Genomic DNA, 26755 nt, shown 5'->3' with positions numbered 1-26755 from the left:
GACAGTTTGCTCATTTTACAGCCCGAGGGCAGAACTGCAAACGTCATTTACAAAGCGATCCTTGCATCCTAAAAATGTGCATTTCTCATATACAACATTTACAATCCTCAAATTCACTCTCGATCGATATAGATATGAAAGGCACTATATTGATACTTTATTAATCCCCATGGGGAAATTCACATACTCCAGCAGCAGCATACTGATAAAGGGAAATATTTTAGTTATCAGTAGTAAAATAAGCCTAAGACAATTACATTGACAATCGTGTTGCATTATTTTTAAAATGTTTCCTTTTTCATAACTTCTTTAACACACTACTTGTCCGCTGCAAAGTGCGGGTATTTTACTAGTATCTGAAATAAAATGAAAACTTTTTGTAATGTACCATAATCCAGATTACAATATGGGAATGTCAGTTTGTATAATAGCTCAGCTAAACTTCACACTAGTAGTAACACAACTATGCACTGGGCTTTATTCTTACATCAGAGAAGTACTTAATTATGACTATTGTTTGTGAAATGGGACGTTTGAACTTGCTGTAATTTTTTTTTTTTTTTTTTTTTTCCTCACATTACAATTTACATTTATTAGGAGTCGGCGTCTGTACATTTTTGCTGACTCCAGGTACCCAAAATTGTCTCGAACTCCTCGACCCCGATTCCAAAGCCCTGGTAAAAACTGATTAAGTCAGTGTTTTAAGTCAATTTTTCACTTAAGCTGCCTCAAGAATGATTTAAGATATGAAGCGGTAAGGGGAAGTGACGGCGAAGGTGGTAGGGATGAGAATGGTGCCTGGACACATGCACTGCACTTCCACCCTGCTGGCCGCTGCCGAGAGTTGATTCTCCAAAAAAATAAAAAGAGGAATAACCTTGAAGGTCAATCGTCATCCTGAAAGCGGATAATAAACATCATGTAGTATATGTGTACCAAATTTCAGGTCCATAGGTCAAATGGTTTGCGAGCTACAGGTGATTGAAAATCCTGGACAGACAGCCAGCCACAGTAGCGTATTATTTATAAAGATTGTGAAACTGTTTGGAACAAAAACCTGCAGCCACAGGGGGTCCCCTGAACTGAGCTTGAGAACCACTGAACTAGACTAACAGCAGAGTGCTGCACTGTGCATGTTCAAACTACCCAGAAGTCATCACAAACGTGTCTGCCGCCTACTTCTATCCGTTGTGGACACCGCGTCATTTTCAAATTGCCTTCACCTTTTGCTTTACCCTTTTAGTACAGGGTGGTGCGGGGAAACGGGGAAATTTTCAACCAACGTTCAATGCAGGAATAACACATTATCAAATACATTTAATGATGAAATGTATTGTACAGGATATGCAATTCATGATGGCAATCAATATTCATTTTCTGTTTTGAAAAAAAACCTCATGAAGGTGTTGTCCATTTCTCCGTACACAATCTGACCGCCTGTTGTGGAAATTCTGCATTGCTCAACATAACATGTCAAGAGGAATGCCAGCGATTTTCCTCTTCAATCCTCCTTTTTAGTTCAGCAGTGGTTGCAGGACGTGTGCGGTACACTTGGCTTTTAGAATGTCCCCACAGGGGGGGGGGGATCGCAAACTGTGAGATCTGGGGATCTCGGAGGCCATGGAATTGTCACCGTAGTGTGAAATGACGCATCTTCCAAACAATCGTCAAATAGCTGCCATCGATTTGTCGGGCAGGCAGTATGTCAGATTGCACTTCATAGGTAGGTTACACTTGTTCATCCTGCTTTACACCATTTATAAACGTCTCGCTGGATCCTGCTGGTTCCTCACTTCCGTAGTGAGCCGACATCCTTTTGAATTTCAGCAGGTTTCACTCCCACTGTCCAAAGAAATCTCACTAATATGCGTCGTTCCATAATGATGCAACCATGTTCAGTTGACCTGGCTTCAAGTAGACAGACCTGCGTTACCCAGACGTAATCCTGGGGACACCTTGGGGCTGTAGGTTTGTCTTTAATTGGGCTCCGAACCTAATTAAGTGCGCTGTGATTTCCCAGTTTGTGTTTTGGGCTCAAAGTAGAAATTGGAAAAGTTGGTGTGTTAATGCATTTTTGAATAAATTAAGCACTTGTGTGCATGTTCATCCTGATTCCCATTGTGCGTTTCCATTATTGACTAATTAGTGGGCCTGACGCTGAAGCAGTTGCTGCTTTTCATCATTTAGTGGTGGTCATTCGGGTGTCTGCTTTGCTTGTTTTTAATTATCGCAATTAGAATACAGTGAAGGCAGCAAACTGGAATTGTCACCGTTGTGTAAAATGACGTGTCTTCCAAACAGTTGTCAAATAGCTGCCATCGATTGTCGGGCAGGCAGTATACCAGATTGAGCTTCATATGTTACTTGTTCATCCTGCTTTGCACCATTTTTAAACGTTTCGCTGGATCCTGCTGGTTCTTCACTTCCATAGTGAGCCAACATCCTTTTTGAGTTTCAGCAGGTTTCACTCCCACCGTCCAAGGACCTCTCACTAAGACAAATTGTTGAATAATGGTGCAACTTCTGTTCAATTGACCTTGCAAAGTGGCTTTTCAGGCTGAACCCGTTTCTTCAAAATTTCACACTCCTGTTGTAATCGCATGAGCAGACGGGACACAGTCATAAAGTCCTAACTGGTAATAACGGCAAAATTCCCTTTTGCGCAGCAGTCGTACTATCACTATTATTATAAAAGGTTTTCACAGCTAATGCTTGTAGAGCACCACTCCGTTTCTCCATTATAACTAACGGCAAGGGGTTGTCCACAAGGTCATATTGGTCCCAAACAACTCCAGGGTCACCAACACCTAGTTTCCCTGCACCATTCTGTATTATAATAATCTGTGGAGTTGTATCTGAATAATACCGTGAGGATTTTATTTATCACTTTTCAAGTGGTTTTTTATCCTATGGGTTCAAAGTTCTGTCTGTCCGTCCATCCATCTATTGTTGGACTATTTCTGTGCACTATAGTTGTGTTAGGACAGAATTTTGTGTAGGAATTCCAATGTTAGAATGAATGGAGAGAGTATCATTTAAAAAGTAACTAGGGGGCTCTGCCCCCTGCTCGCTTCGCTCGCCAACCCCTGGTGTTGGGAATGACAAAGAGCGTGATGTATGAATGAGATATAGAATAGTGTGACGGTGTAGATGATGCAAATAGAAAGCAAACAATAAAGAGTGTGGCACAGTGTAAAGGTTTATTTGAAAATTTCTTTGTACACGCCGTTTAAGTGTAAAAGGTAATTCCAGCTCAGAACTTGTAAGGTCATTTAAGATGGTTATTGTTATGATCAGAGTCAAGTTTATCAGAGCTTAGAAAGAGTTGTGTCTTTCCAGGAAGTAATGGAATGACTTGGGTATTTATGTTTTCCACATTAATATTTTTTGGACATAATATAGTGCGTCGTGTTAAAAGGGGCATTTGGTCTAATGGTCGGTTGAGGATTGTTGTCGCGCGAGCGTCTTCTTTCTTTTTGTGTTCCTGTGTCTTGTTGAATCCCCCTGTTTGTGTGTGTCCCGTCCCTTGCTTGTAGGGTCTGTGGGGTGGTTTTGTGTTCTTTTTTTTGTGTTCCATGGGCTTGTTGAATCCCCCTCTTGGTGCGTGTCCCGTCCGGTGCCTGTGGGGGGGGGGGGGGTGCCTTGCTGTTGTGCGCGAGCCTTTTTTTTTTTTTTTTTTGGGTCTAGTTTCGTGTGCAATGTGTTTCGTGCTTTGCCTGCGTTTCCTCATTTCTCCATTTTTCCTGTGCTCACTCCTTTTTTCTGTGGTCTTGTCCGCCTCTCGCCCCTCTTTTGTCCGCCTTTCTCGGCTCCTCAGCCGACTCTCGCGGACTCTTTTTGCGCCTGCGCAGTACGTCTTTTTGCAGCTACGGCCCATTGCCGGATGTGCCTGCGTCCATCATCCGGTTTAGCATTCTCGGTTAGTAATATGGATAATCTTACAATTGTATGTTAAGGTTGAGTTTTTGGGGTTTTTGCGTAACGTTGCAGCGAATGAAGAGCTTGAAATAAAAGTTTTTCATCCTTTCTTGACTGTAGGGCTTTAACAAATACTTTGAACTTACGAAAATTATTAACTGACTTTTTGTAGGGGTTGTCTGTTTCGAGCTGCACGTTAATCTGCCAAAAACGTGCATAATTGATTGAACTAAAGCTAAGTTATTTAATCATCCCACCGTGAGGTACACCAGTCTTGTTTCACTCCCGTAACCCAATTTCCTTAAGGCGTGAATTGTCAACTTACTTTCTCTACGTTTTATTAAAGTGCTTTACCGACCTGGATTATGAAACCGAGTTACACGACAAAAGTAAACGGATTGATATAATAGTTTATGTACTAAACACGAATGTGCCATCTGGTCTGGTAGGAGAGGAGGAAGGTAAATTGTGTGTCTGTAAACCTGAGACCCCCCTATTTTTAAACCAGAACCTGTTTGTAGCGAGCTGGCGGCTAGAGCTGTTTTTTTTTTTTTTTGTTTTGTTTTTGTTTTTATTGCAAGTCAAAGTCTTCTAGCATGTAGTTGGCGAAGTGAATTTAGCCGATTTTCTCCATTCACCAGAGTTGTATTTTGTTGACAGGATTAATATAAGGGACATGGCTCAAGAAACTAATCAAACCCCAGTGCCTATGCTCTGTAGTACCGGTTGTGGATTTTATGGAAATCCTCGCACAAATGGCATGTGTTCAATTTGCTATAAAGACTTCCTGCAGAGACAAAATGGAAATGGCAGAGTTAGTCCGGCAGGTAAGATTTTACTGTACAACAACTTTTTTCATTTTTATTTTTTCTTTCCCCATTTAGGTAGTTTGCCTTTTGTTTCGAAAAGAATTAAAAAATCTGACACGCCTGTAGGCTGGTACAGTTGGATTTATTTTTTTGGATTGTGCTCATGGTTTAGGTTGGTCTTTTCCTGTAGGGAGGAGATTTTGTGGCTTCTTGGAAAGTTCTATTATACCAGCTGTGTAATCTTATTTAAAGCCACAAACTCCTGGAGATCTGGGCTGTTTGTGTTTTACAATACAAAAGTAAAACTAGAGCTTCCTTATTCTGCTTGTTGTGTTTATATTTCAGAATTAGTGCTGGCCGGTATGAACAAAATTCTATATCACGGTATTTTTTAAAATTATACCAGTTTCACGGTATTCAACAGTATTTTTTTTCCCCATGCATGAGTGGATGTTAACCACATTTTCCGCTGCAGTTACTGCAGTAGACTGGCTAAGAATAACCTATTCCACGTTCATGAGAATTGTACATTGTACAAAACAAATTTTAATGTACACAAGTATTAATTAAGGTTTGCATGGCCCCATAAAGTGATAGTTTTCAAGGGGGTGGCACTAATGAAGAGAAGGAATTGCATTGCATGACAGTTGCAGTCAAAATATAGAGCCTTTTCATTAAGCAAATTTTGCAAACAAACTATAATTTTGACAGCATATTTTCAACCATCCAAAGAGGCATTTAGACTTAGTAAAATATACAGAGGTGCTTGTCAAAAGTTGTATTGCACTGAACCTGCCTTAGAAAAGGAATAAATCATAAATATGTTTTGTAACCCAACTACACTTGCGACTTGGGATCACGTCAGGGATCCAGTGTCTTGATCATAGCCCTGAATCCGCCTTTCCCCACAGTACTTAATGGAACCATGTCTTTGGCTATATGGATTGTAATGGCGTTGGTTATCTCGATCCACCGCTTGCTTTTTTTTGTCATTGGCAGTACCTCTAGCAAATGCGTCTACAAGTGACGTCTGACTCGAGTGTCCTCTCGCTTTTTCAGTTTTACCTGAGGATGTGGAGGGTGCCTATCTTAGTTCTATGCATTCATGGTACTCCAAAACATGTTTGCGGCTAAGGTGGTGCAGCAAATTGCTCGTGTTGGACCACTTTAGCTCGGCAGCATTTAGAGTAAATATTTGTTTGCCCCACATCCGACCTTTTGAAACCGAAGTATCTCCAGACAACAGACACGGCTCCTTTTTTCCATGGACTCAAAGTCCTGTGTCCTCATGTTCAGCTACAGTTTTGGAATGTTCTGTCCATTTTCACCACTCAATATCTCCACTAACGCATGTACTCCATTGCATGCGTGTTTTTAGAAGTGAAGAAGGTCCCCCCTTAAACAGTTTCCTGCTGCGTCACGTTCCGAACGTTGTTTAGGTTATTTAAACCAATGTTGCAGTATAAGAAAAATAAACATTTTTCGAACCGGTATACCTCCCAGCACTATTCGGAATCCCTTCTTAAAATGTGTTTGAGTCCAGGGATGTCTACATAATGGTTTTGAATTTCTCAACGTTCACATCACAAGCTTCATTGCGCGGTTCAGAAATTTTTTTTTTTTTTTTTTTGCTGTATTGGATTTGCCGGTCTTGACGGTTCATGTTCTTCTCTTGATCCTGTGTTATTTATTCAAAACCATAAACTCGTTAAGATCTGGGCTTTTTGTGTTTCACAATACAAAAGTAAAACCAGAGCATTTTATTTGCTGCTTTACTTCACTCATTATGTTCAGCTTTCAGAATTCTATCCTTCAAACGTGTTTGAGTCGAGGCGTCTATATAATGGTTTTGAATTTTTAAACTTCACTACAGTCACATCACAAGGTTCACTACTCAGTTTTTTTTTTTTTTTTTGCTCGCGTCCATAAGTACCTGTGATCTGCTGTGTATAACCGTAATGTGAACACAACTGTCCTCCAAATCGGCACACTTGCACTCATTGATATGTTTGTGCACCAATCATTTACATCACCAACAACAAAAAAAAAATGTAATTTGTGAGACAACTCGTGGCATTAAAACCAACCAAATGGGCATGGTAGTAACTAGTCACACAGGGGTCCACAACTCCGGTCCTGGAGGGCCCCAGTGGCTGCAGGTTTTCATTCTAACCCTTAATTAGTGCACTGTTTCTGCTGCTAATTAACTTCTTTTGAATTAATTTAAATTTACTTGTTTAAGATTTGTTCCCCTGAATTTCTTAATCGTTCCTCTGAATTGTTTCATTTCTTTCCTTAAATGGCACCCAAATGAAATGTGAAGTGAGTGAGCCAACAGAAGACCAACTACGTCAGGGCCTCAAACTCCAACCCATTTCAGTCCAACCAGTTGCTTAATGGGGTGCCGAAGCTTGTCATTTATTAGACTCGTTCTTTAGTTCCATGGCTTGTTGCTGCTCTCCTTGTGCAATGGCAGACATTTCCACAATTGTTGATTTCCTCTTTTCTAAGAGTACCGCTTAAAATGTTTTGGGGATCTGAGCAGATCAGCATTCCTGAGACCTTCACCTTTCTTTATTTTCAGATATTGTATGATCGACACTTTTGGTCTCATTTTGTCTCATTGTTTGGCTGCTAATTAAGGAAAAAGAAACAATAAAGGTATCTGAGTCATCAAGAGCAAGTTAAAGTTAAAAGTCAATTAGCAGCAAAAACAGGTCACTAATTAAGAAAAGGGATGGAATGAAAACCTGTAGCCAGTGGAGCCCTCCAGGACTGGAGTTGGGGGACCCCTGGTCCTGTGTATGCATCGCATTTTGCTCTAGAGGACAGTAAACTATGTACACGATTAGGTCAAGGAGGTGCAATAGAACCAGGTGGTTAACTTATTTGCGGCTATTGCTGGCACTGCTGCACTAAGTGATGTATGTGTGGGTACGAGAAAGGAGTACGCAAAGGTTGGACCCATGACTGTTGTCACAGCTTGATCTCTTCTCCATTGTTGTTTTGCCAGTGCTGACTCATGATGAGAGAGCACTCGGCTTATGTGCATAGGCAGAATGCAAATAAATTACCATCGGATGGTTCTCATTCGTGTCACAAATTAGAGTATGTATCTGATCCGATCTAGGACCACTCGTGAAAATGACTCGAGTCTGATTTGAAAAGATGTTTTTTGTGTGTCCACACAGCCCTGAAAGCATCAGACTTGTGTCGTATGAAGGCGGCAAAACAGATTCGAGCCACTTCAGCCTCGCAATGTGAACAGTCGTCATTTATTTTATTTATTTTTACTCCCAGATTGACTGTGCTGTTTTGTCCTCTTTTTTTATTTGTTCTTAGCTTCCACAGGTGTTGCCATCATGGGAGAGTCTTTACCACTCCAAAACTCGGAAAGCAGTACATCGGAAGTAATGGCAGCACTGAACTCTGCGTCATCACCATCTGAACCAAGCAGGTAGTCTCTTTTTCAGATTCTTTTTAACTTCAAAATGTATGCTAGTGTGGTGGTGGTTTTTTTAAATATAAAATGAGGGCTGTCCAATATAAGCTTGCTGGTGTGGTCAGAACTTAAATATTTTGCACGCTCTTCATTTGGAGAGACAGTTAAGGTTGAAGCAGAGTTAAGTGAAACTACTAGTAAATCTTTGTTGATAAAAAGCGCACTAACTTTCATCCTGGACACACTAGAAATGTATTTTACAAAATAAATACATTAATAATGAAGCTTTCCACAATCCCCCATATCTAAGCCTAGTTTACTCTGACTAGCCATATTAAATATTAACCTTCTTCACAGTTAGCTAATTTTGAATAAGCATGCAGCTGGACACAGATACTGGAATTGTTTCAGTTGAAAGTAATATAATGAGAACAATGAATACCTTGTTATACGTTAAATACAACATAAAACGGTAAATAGATATAAAATATATCCTGTATACTTCTAAAGTTCAGTATGAGTTGGCCCTCTGTGTAAAAGCAGTCCGAGTCTCTGAATCTACTGGAGCTCTGCAGTAGTAGTGATGGACAGACAGATGATACTTAATTTGCCCTGAAGGGGAAATTTGTTTTACAGAAAATTTTATATATACAGTGGAACCTCGGGTCACGAACATCTGGAACCACGTACAGATCGGGCTATGACTAAAAAGTTCACCAAACTTTTCAACCTGTTCACGACCACACACTCGGGTGATGAACAAGCCAGTTTCCCTTACGGTTCGTACGCGCCGATGATTTCCGCACGTGTTCAGTCTCTCCCTGTTCAGCGAGAGAGAGCTCTGCGAGCAAGTGCATATATATATTTACATACAGCTCGTACGGTCCGGAATGGATTAATTGTATTTAACATTCAATAGTATGGGGGAAATTACTTCAGGTTGAGACCACAGTTTTGGAACAAATTATGGTTGTGACCCGAGGTTCCACTGGTGGGTGTGTGTGTATATGTGTGTGTGAAATATATATATAATATTTCACACACTATGGGGCTTCGCTCGCCCTCCCACTGGGTATGGTTTACCGGATATACAATTTAAAGAGATTGTTAGTTTCATGGGAATTATTACATATGCATTATTTTCACTTTTATTTTAAAACTTTTGTAAAAACAATACTTGTCCTTTATTTCCGGCCACGGGCATGGTTAAATCTTTCTCGCAGGATGTATAATGCCGCTCGCGTTGTGAAGGGGGTGCACGCTAAAGAGATACCGTCGGATCAGCTGCTGCTGGCGAGCTGCGTGTTCTGCTTGTCGCGCTGCACGTCAATCATTTAAAAACCTGTACAGCAGCTGTCCTTTTGGCACTTTGTGTCTCTGCCGCCCGTGTTGTGAAGGGGGTGGGGGCTGAACGCACACTAAGGCGAAGCGGTCGGATCATCAGCTGACTTTCTTGCTGCTGGCGAGCTGCGTGTTCTATATGATAAAAAAAATCTTGACGTGACTTTTTGGAACGAAGTCACTGGACATACACCAATCCATTAAAGGGCTTAGTTAAGAACACACACACACTTATGAAGATCCAGTTTAGAATCACCCATTCATCTAAATATGGCAGCGAGAAACTGTCAAATGAATTGACATGAAAATTGTCGATCGGTTACACGGCAAATTGATTAAATGTGTATCAATAGACTATGGTGAAGCAGTTGGTGGTGTTGGTGCGGAAGATGAAAACATCTATTTACAATATCCCGTAGAATATCTACAAACTTTAACACCATTCCGGTCTTCCACCGCCTGAATTTTTGTAGAAAGAAGGACACATCGTAATGTTATTGTGTAATGTATGTCTGAGTGATGGGCTATGCAATAGGACAAGATTAGTTGTATTAAAAATTGGTCGAACAATTCTGACGTAAAATTTTAGCAGGCGACAAGAAAGGTAATGTAGTACATATTCCACGAATAACATTAGACACAAAAGGAGATCTTGATATCCCATTCGTATTAAAACGTTTAGTTTCCTGTTAGAATAGCTTTTGCAGAGACAGTTAACAAATCACAGGGATGAACGTCTAAAAGTCTATTAGAGAGAGAGAAACAATATTCACTCACGGGCAGTTATACGTTGCGTTGTCACAATGTAAAATCCAAAAGGAGGGGGGAGTTCGTTCCTCCCCCAAACTATGCAACTCTTCAATTCCATGTGGGGGGGGGGGGTTCTGTTTTTACCTACCTTTTTATTACTCTTTAATATTGTTTTTTTTGTATCAGTATGCTGCTGCTGGAGTATGTGAGTTTCCCCTTGGGATTAATAAAGTATCTATCGATCTAAAAATGGAATCAAAATTCAATGTGATCTTGAGGACAAGTTAATTCCAATTATTGCTTTAAGGTAAAAGTGAAAATAATGCACATGTAACAATTCCCATGAAAATAAGTCTCTTTAAATTGTATATCCGGTAAACCAAACACAGGGGTTGGCAAGCAAAGTGAGCAGGGGGTGGAGCCCCCTGATGTGTGTATGTATAGTGTGTGTGTGTGTGTGTGTCCAAAAAAAAAAATGAACATAAAATGTTTTTTTTAACAATCTGATGTACTGCTGTCTGAGTTTTGGAGTGGTAACAAACTACAACCCTGCAGTAAAGCAACAGACACATTGTGGCATAGATAACTGAGCAGCTACTGTTAATTCAGGCTTGTAGTTGGCAGTAAGATGAGGTCAGGCCTGCTCGGATTGTGCCGCAGGTTTATGTTTAACGACATTTAATATTTGGATACAGCAGTGTCAACGAAAGGAACTGACCTAATAAGCCTTCATTCCTTCTATTGAGTCACCAGCATTAAGAAGGATTTGTCAAAAGGAACGCTGGTACTGAGTGAATCATTTCTGTTGATGAGTCAGCCAGAATGATGCGACTTACTTTTTCCCCCTGCAGTGACATGGACCAATTCAGTCCACAATTCAGTGCTTGGATCACGCATTTAGTTTTAATGGTGCTCTGCTCCCCTTTTCATCACTGTACATTTGCAGAAATCTCTAGTCCTCCTCCTGCTCAACCGGTCTAATTAAACCCATCCAGTATTAAAATTGCGTCTGAAATGAGAGGTGTTAGCCTGTTCTCCGCTGTACCCAAACATCACAGTACCTGAGCTCCTCTTCTGTCCATTAGATGGCCATGTTAAGTAGAATGAAGTCTCTTTAACTTTCCATTTTTAACTTGGCATTTTACAATTTTTGATTTGTTTGATTGTTTAGAAATGCATCCTCTTTAATAAAATCCCTGTGTGCGTCCAGGTGTGTGTGTGTGTGTGTGTGTCTTCTGGTGAAGTGCGATGCGTGATATTACTGTCAGAGAAAGTTACAGGTGTTTTACGGAAATACAAACCAGTATTACTGCGAGAGGAAATTAAAGGTACACAATACAGTGACTCATATTACAGCTACATACAAGTTAGTATTACTGTCCGAGGGGATTAAAGGCGTATTACCGACGCGCACGCCTGTATTACCACCAGAGAAAATTAAAGGTATATTACGGACGTACAAGCCAGTGGACGTACAAGACAGTATTACTGTCGCAGAATTAGACACACGATACACGGCAGCAGCCCACGAAGAACGGTCACCTCAGCAAGTAAACATCAACAAAAGAAAGGCTGAAAGAAAGAAAAATACGACCAACAAAAAGAATGAGGTCAAAGTCCCTTGCCATTTAATATAGACTGTTCCTACCAATATTTATGCACTACTGTTCTAGCGCCCGTTATTGTAACGGGCTAAATGACTAGTTTATATATCTTCTTTCGGCTGTTTCCATTAGGGGTTGCCACAGCGGTTAATCTTCTTTCATCTCTTCCTGTCCTCGTCATCTTACTCTTTCACATCCAACACCTGCATGTCCTCCCTCACCACATCCATAAACCTCCTGTTACGCCTTCCTCTTTTCCTCTTGCCTGGCACCTACATCCTGACCATCCTTTTCCCAATATACCCAGCATCTCTCCTCTGTACATGTCCAAACCAACAACAAGTATATATACATTGTAAAATTATAGCCTTGATTAGACATCATAAAGAATTCTCTCATTTTCTGCGTGCATTCAGCACAAGCAACTGTCAGAGTGTGTGTATGCGTTTGTGTGTGTGTGTGTGTATGCATAGATATATGCATGTGTATATAGATTACATAGGCATTTTTATATACCTAATTTATGTATTTCACTTAAGTGGGTATCCTTGCATAGAATGTAAACTGATTTATTCCTTGGTAAATATTTTACAGAGGAGGTTTGTTTTTATATAGATAGAGATCTCAGAACTTGATCCAGTTTGTCATTGAAACCATCTGCCTTTTGCAGATCGAGGAATGCAGAGCTTTTGGATTTTGTCCAGGGCTATTGATTATGTACTTTTGGGGCGTGTGTGTTTTTTGTTTGTTTAATTCCTGACATTTAAAAAGTATGTATATATAGCTTGTGGCCAAATAAGGGGAAAAGAAAAACATCAAATAATAAGCAGGGACCATAATAATGCAAAACAAAAGTCGCTGTTCAGGGCAGGTGTGCTCACATTGGAACCAGTGGTCCTAGCCAGTGGTCCCATGAGAAGCAAAGGTGCACGCAGCGCCATTCGCAATTTCACAATCTGTTTTTTTGCCTCCCATATTTTATTCTCACCTTGCCAGAATGTATTACTTTTTAGCAGATATCGTGTAATTTTTATAAGCCACATTCTAGCCACTGCGGTGGGTTGGCACCCTGCCCGGGATTGGTTCCTGCCTTGTGCCCTGTGTTGGCTGGGATTGGCTCCAGCAGACCCCCGTGACCCTGTGTTCGGATTCAGCGGGTTGGAAAATGGATGGATGGATGGACATTCTAGCCAGATGTGGTTTGATTTTATTTTAAACTGTGTTTGCTGTTTTTGCATACTTGTGCTTGTACTTGTGCTTGTGTTCCTATGCAAACCCACAAAGATTTTTTATTTTTCTTTTATTTGCATTTTCAAGAGGTTATGTTAAACTGAAAGCTGTCATTAAGTCAGGAACTCTAAATGCCTCTGTGAACTTATTAAACAAGCTTGAACCCATAGTTTGCTAATGGGGAGCTGTATCCAGATTCCAGCGTTATTTGGCAAACTTTGTATTTGAATAAAAAGGCAGAGCTCAAGTTGCTCTCTGTTTACCTGTTGGAATTAACGTCCAAATGTTCCTTTAATTTGCAAATATGAATTGGTTTTGTGTTTATAAATTATACATTGTTTCATCAATACACCGTTAAGTATTACCTTAATTTGAGGAGCTGGTTCTGTAGACCACACTTTTTTTGTCGTGAAGTTTTTAAATGACTCCAAGATTGTAAACCACAGCTTATGCTCATAAATGTTTTATCTTTTTGACATTCAGCCTTACATCGTGCCAGGTATTATCAAATTCCACTCCAGTAAATACCAAAGAATGCAGCGTAACAGAAGTCGGTCCAGCTCTGTCAAATGAAGAATTACAAGGTGAGGCTCTGAATCATTTGTTCCCAGCGCTAGTTTTATTGAATTTCTGATTTTCTTTTTTTGTGTTGCTTACATTTTCCTTTACAGCACTTGATCATTTCTATACCAAAGAAATGTTTTTCCTTGTGAAAGCATCATTGTTGGTTCTCTGTTCCATTTATTCAGAGAGCATCTTTGGCCAACACAGGAGTATAATAGAGTTTGATGAGTAGGCCTTGTTCTCATTTACTGTGTGCACCACCTCGCCTTTACTTTGTACACAACTTTAACCATTTACGGGCCTGAACCAGAATGACACAGTAGCTATCATTCTTCAGGGTTACTCTGTAAAAATGGCTAAGCCAAAGAAGTTGGCTGCGGCTGTCACAAATCCAGGGAGATTGTTATGGGCAGGGCCCCCAAGTTTGGTACATTAGCGATCAAAATGAAGTGCATACCTTGTTAAATATGTAAATGATCCAATCTCATTCGGTGTTGGAAATGGTCACCGTCTTCTTGCAAACGCTAATCGACACTGCTCTCCATATTGGCCCAGGTATCTGCAAACATTGTAGGTGATGATGGCAACAACTTCCTGTTCAATGTTTCGCTGTAATTGTTGCAGTGTACAAGGCTCATTCTTGTACACTTTTTATTTCCCCCCAACCCTTTCAGCACTCCCCATAGGAATAAATCCGGGAGTAATAGGCCTGGGGAACGAGGTGGCCATAGTCCTGATTTTTCCAAAATAACGATTCAGTTTTGTGCCATGCCAAAAGCTGACGTGTGACAGGTCGCCCCATCTTGCTGGAAATAACCTTTACTGATCTCACGGTCATCCAGTTCAATCACAAATAAGTCAAACAGAGCGCCCTGCCTCACTCATTTGTACATATATCTAGGGATACTGTGGTCTTTATTTTGTTTAGATCGCTTCTTTATTAATACAGTAATGCATCATAACTCCAGCCCATTAGAATTTTCACAGGCTCAGATTGGTGTCCAGTGATCTTTGCAGTTCCTATTTTAACACTTGGCTGTGCTATCAAAAATTCGTAGTCCATAGAGTACTTTCTTCAGCCTCCTAACGTCTAGGTGTAGGGGTAAAATTGAGCACAGATCTCGATGGCAGTTGAGCAGTAATTGTTTGGCCAAACGGTGACCCCAATACATCATCAGAGGAAGACACACACACACAGCCTGGTTTATACTTGTCATGTGAAACCAGAGCACTACAAAACACGTGCACGGTAAGCAACCAAAGCACATTTATTCTTGTACTGATCGGTTTGATCGGAGCATTGATAGTCTCCTGGACAGTAAGTGACGGTGTTTTCAGTCAGTGTCGCATGACTAATGCCACAACAGACAATGTGAAACTGACAGAGCTGCTGTTACTTCGAAATCCGTACTAACCCCTTCTTTCTCTTCTGTTCTTTTTCCGTTTTTCTGGGGTGGCAATCTGCGCCACCACCACCCAATCAAAGCACCGTACTGTCCCTACATTGATGGATTGAAAGCCAGATGTCCACATGACCATCGTCATCAAATTCTTATATGTGAAGCCTGTATACCATAAGGACTGATTGAGATCATTTATGTTAGGTAGAATGCTTAGAGGGGGCTGGGCGGCCTCATGGCCTTGGAACCCCTGCAGATTTTTTTTTTTTTTCTGTCCTCCCAAGCTGTCAGACCTTACTTTATTCTTTGTTAATTTAGTATTGCCTAATTTTATTCTTGTACTAGCTAACATACAGTAGCTGAAATACCTGGCATTGCCTGGGAGGAAAATATTGGGGTTTTTTTTGTGTTTTTTATACAGTGAGGAACATAAGTATTTGAAAACCCTGTGATTTTGCAAGTTCTCCCACTTAGAAATCATGGAGGGGTCTGAAATTCACATTGTAGGTGCATTCCCACTGTGAGAGACAGAATGTAAAAAAAAAAAAAATTCAGGAAATCACATTATATGATTTGTACAGAATTTATTTATCATCCAGTTGACACTCGGAACCGGCCAATTCTATTTAATTTCAAAAGCAACAGGGGCGCAGTGGTGCTCAAACATAAAGATTGCTGGCAGTCACCTCCTGTTCACTCTCTGGTGTTCGTTCCGAGTGTCAACTGGATGATAACATGCATACAAGACCACCCCCACACCCTTTTCCAGAACAGGGTGGGTTAGTGTTGATTTCACCCTACAGTATTTTTAGTCGACCAGTGAGAAACGTGTATCAAGTTTCTTGAAAATCTCTCCAGCCGTTCGGAAGTGATGCTGGAACACACATGCATACGTACGTACTTTTCTATATACAGATTTTGTCTTTTTTCTTTCTTCATCCTGTAAAGTACTTTTGAGCTGCATCACTTGTATGACAATGTGCTATAGAAATAAGTGTTGTTTGTTTGTTTGGAAAAAGAATTGTGCCTGTCATTTTATTTATTTATTTTTTTGTACCCACAGTTGGAAGGGCTGGTTTAGAAAACTATTATCAGGGTTGGCATTGTTGTAAAGTAGAATTGGATTGGTAGACCACTTTTTTTCCTTGCTGCTTTTCATTCTGTGTGTTTGCATGCATGCCCACACAGAATTTAGGTCAAAGTGAATAACCCAGTTAAGGCATTAACCTGTTTTTTTATTATATAAATGTTCCAAATAATCATCTGGAGTTTGCCTTTGGCCAAACACACTCATTAAACTGCACGGAAAAAGGGTCTCATGTCATCATCGGCCACTGTGACTCGGAAAAATGTTTAATTCAGTTGATACTTTATAGGTTTGTGTTACCAGATTGCACGCTGCTCGCTGTTTCTGCTTTGCTGTGCCATTGAGCCCTGCAAAGAACTGGCATACCTGTGCATGGGCTTCATGGTTTACACACAGAGCTCCTGGATTAATAAGAATGTAGGTTCTTTTCTTTCTTCAATGAGATGCTAGGGGTTACTCGTTACTTTTTAAAAAGTAATCTGACTACACATAAATATTAAGCGTGTTATCCTACTGCTCTCAAAATGGTGTTGCTAAGTTTAGCATTGTACGTGCAGCTTGTCAATACAAATTTAATGATTTCTGAGATACTGATTTATTTCAGCCTGGAGAAGGAAGAATGTAGTCGTCCAAACCATTTGCCTCTGGAGTTGTATTTTGTGGACGCTTCTACCTGTGGCTGCTGAAAGCGTGCGCAGGCTAGCAGTGCGCAACAGACATGCACAGACTACAAAATCATTAGCAGTAACCCAGTTAAGGGTTTACATGGCCACATAATCAGATTATTTGTGGAGAAATTACCTCTGTGAAATCGGGTTTCACAAAGGCCAATAATCCGACTTCTCTGACCTGAATAGGGGTCTACGTGTCATTTTTAGTAATCGGGTGTCTGAATAATTGAGTTATTGAAGTGCATGAAGACCTGTTAAGTGGCGGCTGGATCAAACACCAAAGAAAATTTGTTAGGATGTTGACTACTTTTTTTTTTTTTTTATGTACGTAATCAATGCGGGCTACTCCAGGGGTCCCCAACTCTGGTCCTGGAGGGCCCCAGTGACTGCAGGTTTTCATTCTATTCCTTTTCTTAGTGACTTTTTTTTGCTTCTAATTAACATGTTTTGAATTCCTTTTAATTGCTTTTTAAGATTTGTTCCCCTGAATTGCTTAATTTTTTTTCCTTAAATGGCACCCAAAGAGAGGTGCAATGTGAAGTGAATGAGCCAACAGAAGACCAACTAAGTCAGGGCCTTAAACGCCAACCAATTTCACTCCAAGCAGTTGCTTAATTAGGCACCGAGTCTCGTCGTTAATTAAACCCGTTGTTTGATTCCATTGCTGCTGTCATTGTGCAACAGCAGACATTTCTGAAATTGTTGATTTTTCTCTCTTCTATGAGCACCATTTAATGTTTTGTGGAACTGAGCAGATCACCATTCCTGAGACCTTTGTCTTTATTTTCAGATACTGTATGATGGACACAGTTTGTGGGTCATGTTTTGGCTTATTTTATAACTCATTATTGTTTGGCTGCTAATTAAGGAAAAAACAATTAAGGGGGCTGAGTCTTCAAGGGCAAGACAATTAAAATTAATTCAAAAGAAGTTAATTAGCAGCAAAAACAGGCCACTAATTAATATTTTTATTTTATTAATTTTCATTGTAATCATTCCATACAAACAGATCAATTTATAACCCAACAAATTTGAAGACTAATCAAACCCCACCCCTGAGAAGGAGAGCTTAGCTAAAAAACAGGCCACTAATTTAAAAGGGTTAGAATGATGACCTGTTGCCACTGGAACCCTCCAGGACTGGAGTTGGGGACCCCTGGACTAATCCCTCAGTATCGCAACTCAAACATATAGCTTACTGAGTTAATAAACTGCCAATGGAAGGGTCTCTTCGGCTCCTAGAAATCTCTTTTGGGGGGATGCAACAAAAAAAAATGAAAGCATTTCAAACAACCAATGACAGGCTGCTAAATGTCTGTGTGTGCTTGCTGTGCTGTAATTGAGCAATTCATTTATTGAAAAGGATGTTTCATTTTCTCTTTTTTAGTCTTTAATATTGACCTTTCTACATTGTGTGGAGCACAGTTTTAGCTAAAATTGATTACAGTTGATCTGAAACTGCCATGTCCATATGTATGCAGCACTATGCATGGTGGATAAAGTGGAAGAAGTTCCTTGCGTGCTACACTAAGAAATACTAAGACGTGCTTCTGTTGAAACTAATAAAATTGAGTTTATGCTATGCTTTCTACTAACATGGATGAGCCTATAAATATACATTTTGTTGAACGATAAAACTGTGTAAGGCAATTAAAGCAAATGCTTTCGAGTGAGAATGTATGCTGAGGAGACCACCTTGAGCTTTAAGTTAGCCCATCTTCTGCACTAGAGCTATCAACTAGAAGTCCTTCAAGGCTCATGAAGCTTGAAGACCAATCCTTTTTTTATTAAGACAAATAAACCTGCCTTTGTTTCTCAATAATCTAGATTAATAGACAGTGTTTCTCTTAATTAAAATTTAGTTAGGAATTCTTTTCTTTTAAACATTTAGAGTCATCTATTGTTTACACTTGCAGAATACGGGGTCTCTTTCATGACAGGCTTTATTATACAGTATCATGTATAGATCCGATTAGTATTATTTACGTTTTTTTAAAAATGAATTCTTCCATGTAATTTTTCATGAATAAGACAACTGTATTTGAAGATTGGTCATTTTTGTTAACAGCTTTCCTTTTTTTTGAGAATTGCTGTTCAGTTAATGGAATGCTTATTTCTCCCATCTTTAAGCTGCATGGAACTCAAAATGGCTTTTTTGTCTTGCAAATATTTTGTTTATAGATATGTTCCTTATTTGTTGTCAATCTCTTTTGGCAACGATAGGAGCTACTCCAGAAGGAACATCAGTGGAGAGTACAGAGGGCAGCGTAGCCGGTAGCGGAGTGGATCATTTCGTTTGTGGTAGGTCAGAAATGTAAACCTCACCACCAAACCTGGCAGAAAAGCAGCAGTCGTTTCTCCCCAGTCAAGATAGAACACATGTTCAAAATGGTGTTCTACATGTACAACCCAGTCCTCATTTCCTTTAAATTTGCACCCTGTACTTTAAAAGGGCTGGGCTTTTTATTCTCTCTTGTTGGTGTCTCCACTACAGTATGTCAGGTGCACTTGTTCTGATTCCATCATTTAAACCTTAAACCACCGGAACCGGCTATAGTCGTTTCTCAGTGCAATTTGCCAGCACGCCAGAGCCAAGCATATTTAGTGATGTACATTCCTTGAATGCTGCAGCCAGCTAATAGTCAGTTCCAAGTGCAGTTTGCCAGCATGCCGGAGCTGATCAGTCCATGCCGTACATTCGTTGAGCAAGACGGCTCGTGACCACTGGCGCCCCCTAGCAAATCGGCATCGCTGTCCGTGGGATTGAGCCGCTGCACTAGACTAACCTGAGAGCATCAGCCTCTCTGTGTTTACATGCAATTAGCTCAGTGATTTACTGAATTTTATCAATGGCCTCCATTGCACCGTGTACATATAATAGATTGTTGCAGTTTTTTTTTTTTTATATAGATTTTTACAGTTCATTGGCAGTGTGTAAAATGATTGGTGTTGAAGTAATTGTGATGCTCTTTGCATGAAATAAATGTTCCATTTAAATTTCACTTTTTCTTGGTGAATTGTGACGTTTCCTTAAGTGCAGCAAAAAAGTATTTGGCGTCCAGGGTTTTTTTTAATAACACTACAAAAGACACCCTTTTTGCCTTTTATGCTGCAAGTCACTGGGGGTCACTGTTGCCCCTTTAACCCCAACAGACAGATGCTCAGGACACAAAGTAAAAGCAGTAAGTGTTTTAATTGTTCTATAAATGGTGCTCTAAGCACCACTGCCACATAAATCACCAAATAAACACAATTCTCTCTCTCTTTTCTCCTCCACACTTCCCAGCAAGTGTTATCCACCTCCTCCCGATTCTGGCTCGTTTGCTGGGATCCTAGTGTGGTGCTGAGGTGTCACCCATTGCATGGCTGCACTCTGGTCCTAATCTGGGATCCTGAGTTGGTTTGTCGTGTGGTTGGAGCAGCAATGCACTGTATCGGTGCCTGCTTGTAATCTCTCTACCCCTTCCCCACTGGTGGGATTTGCCAGCACTTCCAGGTCAGCTGGAGAATTCAAGTTCTTTAATCAGCCCGGAAGTACTTCGGGGCTTCTGTCCTCGTGACTACCTAGTACTTCTGGGCTATAGAGAAAGCACAAGTCCCCATGTCCTTTGAGAGCACCCCCTAGTGCCACCCAACAGGGCTGAGAAACCAAACTCCAAGTCCCAGGATGCCCTGCGGGAATCCAGGGCACTGCTACACTCCAGGGGAGCTGCCACCAAACGTTTTGGGAGACGCAGTGTTGATAAGTAGTTGCCTTCTCCCATCCTTCCATTTTAGGGGCATCCAGGCCGGGTTGAACTGCTGGCTGTCTCTCACAATGTGTAAAATAGTTTTAAAAAGGTTTAGTGAAAATTTAAAGATAAAACAATCCGGCTGAATTTTATTTTTTGGTTATGTGTTTGATGCCTTGCTGACTCAGTAGCTGCTTGACTTGTTAATCTTGAAAAGACGCGCAGCTTCACGAAGTTTCTGACCAAGGCTTGCTCTTTTAAGTTCACTATGTAACATACAATTATGTTCATACATCAGACTTGCTGCCATGAATGGTGAGAAAACTATATGCCTTCATTACTCCAATGCATTCTACACAAGTTGAGCAGTCACTCCTGTACGTTTTAACATTACACATTCTAGAATTGACACTTCCATAGCCCTTTGGCTTGTGTGTGTCCTATGCAAACAAAAAGCAAATTGCAGCTCCTACACATCCATTATCCAGCTCCTTTGTGATAAACTGATGACTGTTTTTCTTCCTCGTGCAACTCCTGGCTGCAGGGCTGTCGGGCAAGTCTGACACAGAAATGACCTTGCACCAATCGTTCAGTTGAACGTCCCAGAATGTCAGGTCAGTTCACTCACTTTATAAATACACTATAAACATTTAACTTTGCTTATCCCTGAAGGCAAATTGTTGTTTTTTTGTTCCCCTACCCATCCTCCCCCAGTGCAGCGTCCGCTATTATACAGTGCCCCTAGAGGCCTTTTCTGGTTAAGGGCCTAGCTGAAGGACCCGACAGAGTAATCTCACCATTGGGATATTTTCATGTTTCTGGCAAAGTTCATATACTAGCTGACGCGAACTTCGACACCTCTGACCCTTGCATGCATGACGTCCTACTTTTCGAATGTGCCACTTTGCTGACTTGGTTGAACTTTTTGTTAACCTAATTTATTCAACTTCAGAGATTTTTTTTTTTTTCTTCACCCCTAGTTACATCTTTACACTGTCCTCACACACTCTTTTCTTCTCTCATTCATCACACTCCATTTGGGCAGGTTGCTCACCTAATGTGGAGGGGTAAGCAGACATGTTATAAATGGGTAAAATAAGTTGTTTAAGGGCTAATAATAAGAATTGCTGATGTCCATGCGCGTGCTTTTTAGAAAGTGTTCTGAAAAGTGAAACTTCAGCAGTTAACAGATGATGTCCCACCATCTTTAAAGATACAGAGCCACTGTTTCCTTTTGGCATTTATCTAAGAAGATGGTAAACACCATGGTGTGTCTGTATAGCTAAAGTAGGACTGGCCTGTTATCCATCCATTTTCCAACCCGCTGAATCCAAACACAGGGTCACGGGGGTCTGCTGGAGCCAATCCCAGCCAACACAGGGCACAAAGCAGGAACCAATCCTGGGCAGGGTGCCAATTTTATGCCATAACAAAATATGAATATGAAGTTTTAATTTTTTATCTGTTGTAGAATAACCACCTTGTTTAGATTAATGTGTTCTTCACAGCACTGATATCAATGTACTCCGAGTTTTGTTCAATGTTTTTTTTTTTTTTTTTTTTGGTCCATTCTTGCCACCATATCATTCTATCTGACGGATTTAGATCGGGTTTTCTATAATTTGCTTGAACATTCTAATGGCTGATTTTGGATCTTCTCTCATTACGCTAAGTATCATAGTTCGGTTGCGGCACCAATTTATTTGCTCGAATCCGAGAAACAGGCTACAGGGAAGGAGGATGGGGCTCTCCTCACTCGCGTGCCAGCCTCCGTTTGAGTTGCTCTACCTCTCGCCACATGTTTAGCGTATAACCTTGCCTCCGCTTAGCTAGCAATACCTGTTTGTTCAGTAGATGTTATCTAAGTGCCTTGAGCATGGGAAAGGCACTATATAAATAAAATGTATTATTATTATTATCTAGAGCTTAAGGGGTAACATTTGACATTTTTGAGAGAGATCACAGCTACCTGCGTTTTGGAGGGTAGCTGCTGATTGGCAGAGATATCATGGCCTCGTGCTCTTCTCCCCACGAGGGGGACGCTCTCCCGTCAGAGCAGATACTGTGGTGACCTTTGACATTGGAGTGTACCTATCTTCCACTTGGCCAGAGGTACCTTGAAAACTTTTTACATTTTTGGCAAAGAGATCACAGCTACATTCTCGTCCCGATTTTAGCAAAACCAAAAATACTGTATATCAAGAGGCCCTTGGATAAGAAAGATATCAATATAAATTCTTCTTTAAAAAAAAAAAAAAAAAAGAACACGTAAATAAATTTGTATTTTTAAAGTCCTGTTTCACTGCTATGTGGGTGGAGCCACGGCAGACGGCTAGTATTTAAGTTAAAGCCCCTGTTACAACTATCTTCTCTCTCCCCATATGGCAGCTGCTTTGAAACTAATTCACCCCACACTATTACTTCTTGGTTGCTGTTCATTCATCAAGCTGTATATGTGTGTATATATATTTTTTCCCCCATCTGTACAGCATTGTTGTTTATACTGTCATCAGGTTATATCTTGACATATTAAGCTTTCCTTTTTGCTTTATTTGACATTCTGTATGAGTTGCTCACTGCTGTAACAGTTGTTGTTGTCTTCTATCTTGCAGATTTTATTTTTTCCTCCAGCCGTCTGGAGTTTGTTTTTTCTGTCCCCCCTGGCCCTCGGACCTTACTCTTTTTCTATGTTAACTAATGTCTTATTTTAATTTCTTATTTTGTCTTATTTTTCTTCATTATGTAAAGCACTTTGAGCTACTTTTTTGTATGAAAATGTGCTATATTAATAAATGTTGTTGTAATAGGTACGAATGGATCTTCCCAGACTTCCACTGAAGGCCAAGAGAAATCACCGGAGAAGCCAAAACAGAGAAAAAATCGTTGTTTTCTATGTCAGAAAAAAGTTGGTCTTACAGGTAGGGTGGTTTAAAAATGTCAACCCGACTCACCCAATCCTAATACATGGATGGTGACAGTGACCTCGTACTACAGATTATCTAGGGAATTTTTTCCTGACGTTTGTGATTTGTCTAATAAGGGGGAAAAAAAGGCACCTACTTTCAGCACTTTGTTGTTTCAGTCTGCAGGTGTTTATTGCTCTAGCCCAGCAAAACAAACATTTCAATTAAACTATAATTGGCAATTTCCCAGATTACTAATGGATTTGGCAATATGCAACTTGACATCATGTTAATAATCTACCAGCCTTACTTTACAGGAGACTTTTATAACCTTTGATTTAAGTAGTATACCAACTGGATTTTTGTGTCCCTTGGACTGAGTTTGGGAACCACTGCCATAGAACATGCCTGAAGATTACGGAAGATGTCTGGAAGGGGGAGCATCTGTAAACTATCTACCAGCGCTTGGGAGAATCTGCCTGTAAGATAGGGGATAAATGGCCCAAATCCAAGTGTGCAAAACATGTAGAGACACACCCAGAAGACGAGTAAATGAAATGAAGGGTCTGAATACACCTCTATGAATGAGAGAGATCCGTGCTGGGTTTTCAATAAATTCGCAACCCTTTCTGAGAACATCTTTTCACTTTGCTATTATGGATTCATGAGTAGTGTGTGATGGGCAAAAACGACAAATTTATTGTGTTTGTAGATTTAATTTTAAAGGTATAAATTGTGGAAAAAGTGAAGGTCAGTGTGCTTTCTGAATCCAATGTAGTCCAAAGCTGGCCGGTAGAGTTTGGGGACAGGCTGCCTAGTGGGTGAAGCCCATTTCAGAGTAGGTTAGGGTTTGCCATGTCCTGGTTTAAGGGTCATGTGTGCAGAAAGTGAAGGGGTCTGACTACACCCCGGTGGGGGGAGCACGCGCCTGCCCGCCGTCATGTTTTTGGTGCAGGTTATGCAGTTTTTTTGTTTCTGCTTTAAAAGTCTTAACTCGAAATACAGTCCTCTCCAGTGATGATTTAAATTCATTCATTCTTCACTCTTGTCCACTGCCCTTAACAAGTAAGGCCTATTTTTTCTTTTTCTTCCCCTTTTAGGTTTTGACTGCAGATGTGGAAATTTGTTTTGTAGCATTCATCGTTATTCAGATACACATAACTGTACCTTTGACTACAAGGCTGATGCAGCTGAGAAACTTAGGAAAGAAAACCCAGTAGTAGTCGGAGAGAAGATTCAGAAGATCTGAGCAGCGGAGGACATGTTGGATTTCATAATTGCCTTCAATTTAGACTGACTTAAGCTGCTCTCCCCCCCCATCTCCCCTTCATCTCTAAACTCTAATTGGAATATTGAGCATTGATTCCTACATAAATTCTTCAATCATGCATGCTATCCAAAATTTCATTTTTATTTAATATTTTTAACATTTTTTTCTTTTAATATTGTGGCTGGTGAAGCCAGAGCAATATGTTATGTTTGTTTTTAGATAGGAGCAGTACTACATAACACAACTGGGTGAGGAATTCTGTTGTAGTGCTTTTCTAATATTTATAGACATGCATGTTGTAACCGAGGATTTATTTTATTTTTTTTGCTAACACTTTTACTCCACGGCAAGAATTCCTCTGTGCGAGGTCCTCACTGTTGAATGTATTGTAAACCTTTTAGGCTGCTTTGTTCATCTTAACCCCTTTACCGTGTATTGCTGTGGTTTCTACCCTCGTTCTGGTTAGCAAACTTTAATATTTGGAGTCCTAATCATTCATTCGTGCAGTAGACAAATATTGCTGTGTTTTAGATGGCGTAACCTGAGACTAATTGTAAACGCTGAGCAGCCTTCATTACTGGAAAGATTGACAATTGAAAGTTTTAAAATGTTAAACTACATTCTTCAATTGATTCAGATGAAATAGAGCACAATTTTGTACCTGTGTAATGAAGACGTCACAACTCCATTGTGGGTGTAGAGGTCCGCAAGGCAAACCCCCCCCAACCAAAAAGAACCACTGTGCTTTCTCAAAACTCGCTCTGGTATGTATGAACACGAGAGAACCTTAAGCAGTGTTCTAGATTTGGAGTTGTGTTAAAGTGGGCTGACAGTTCAGTTCGTTCTTGCAGACACCATAATCGAGAAACGGGACTGAGGTGACTGTGAATAGGGGGATGGCAGTAGAATTGGCCAAATCTTAAAATAGTAATCCTATTGCTTGTTGGAATAAAATTTCACATTTTTATTGTTGTTGGGCTACTTGGCTATATGATATTTGTAAATTGCTGAAACGATACAAGTGCCAAGTAGAATGTTTGTTATCCTCCCAATAACCCAATCTTTATTAAACCCAAGGAACTGAAAACTTTTTGCATACTCTGTAAAATTTATTTTAAATTAGTGCAAAGGTGTATCGAGTTAATATCCATTATAATAGTTAAATTATAAGAAAAGGAAATCCAAACAAAGTAATGAAGCAATTCTGGGTCACTAAGCGCTAAGTGCAGTTACAACACTCCTATAGAGGAATCGGCCTGTACATTATTAATACATTGCTTTTTAATTTTTCCATGTAAGGTTAAGTTCAGGTACTCCTTTAATACTTGTGTGGCATTGGAATGGCTGTTATGTTGTAGTATACTTATTTTTGTTTTAATCTCTCTTTCTCTTTCTCTGGCCTTTTCTTGCATTTAAGATCTTTACATGGGCAGTGACATTGTCTCATGGTGTGTATGTCCCCTTTTTGTCACCAAGCAGACACTGCTTTCCCTTTTTTTTTTTTTTTTTTTTTTTTTTTTTCAGGGGGGTGATCTCAGACCGTCCCTTTACTTTTTATGACAGTCTGTTTCTGCAGGACATTTTCAAGAATTCGGGGCACAGTTGTATTTTGTTTCGGTGAACATACAGAACGTTGCCGTGTAATATGGCGGCATGCATTGGCTGAGGTTGAGGAAAAGTGTTGATTGATTAATTAGATGAATAAACAGTCAAATTACCAGTTCACCTCTTTTGTTTTTGTGTATAATATGGCATCTTTCTGAACTTTTTTTGTCCACCCCATTGGAGTTCCTCACTTTCTAAGACAAATCCTGGGCCCCATTTACTTAAATGAGTGTAGTTAACTGTAAAATTCCCAGTTGCTCACCATTTTGTTTTTTATTCATAATATGGCATCTTTCTCTTTTTTTTTTTTTTTTTTTTTCCCCCCCCACCCCATTGGAGTTCCTTGGCTTTGTTTTATAAGCTACATCTCCGGAACTCCTGGAGCCGCTGGCAAATCCCGTTCATGGGTGGCACTCCTTGTGACACGAGA

The 26755-nt window shown here is 40.2% G+C and overlaps 1 protein-coding gene across 1 annotated transcript in view; it reads left to right on the top strand.

Moving 5' to 3' along the window:
* Positions 1-26445, top strand: part of zfand6 (zinc finger, AN1-type domain 6) — a 33870-nt gene extending 7425 nt beyond the window's left edge. The window contains exons 2-6 of the mRNA XM_028822930.2: positions 4579-4745; positions 8070-8184; positions 13578-13678; positions 23355-23465; positions 24551-26445. Of these exons, the coding sequence (XP_028678763.1) occupies positions 4595-4745; positions 8070-8184; positions 13578-13678; positions 23355-23465; positions 24551-24699 (627 nt within the window). The 5' untranslated portion in view covers positions 4579-4594 and the 3' untranslated portion in view covers positions 24700-26445. The remainder of the gene's footprint in view (positions 1-4578; positions 4746-8069; positions 8185-13577; positions 13679-23354; positions 23466-24550) is intronic.
* Positions 26446-26755: the final 310 nt, after the last annotated feature.

Source organism: Erpetoichthys calabaricus, chromosome 17 (assembly GCF_900747795.2).
Source record: "Erpetoichthys calabaricus chromosome 17, fErpCal1.3, whole genome shotgun sequence".
Lineage (NCBI taxonomy): Eukaryota > Metazoa > Chordata > Cladistia > Polypteriformes > Polypteridae > Erpetoichthys > Erpetoichthys calabaricus.
This window is presented reverse-complemented; position numbering and strand designations above follow the sequence as displayed.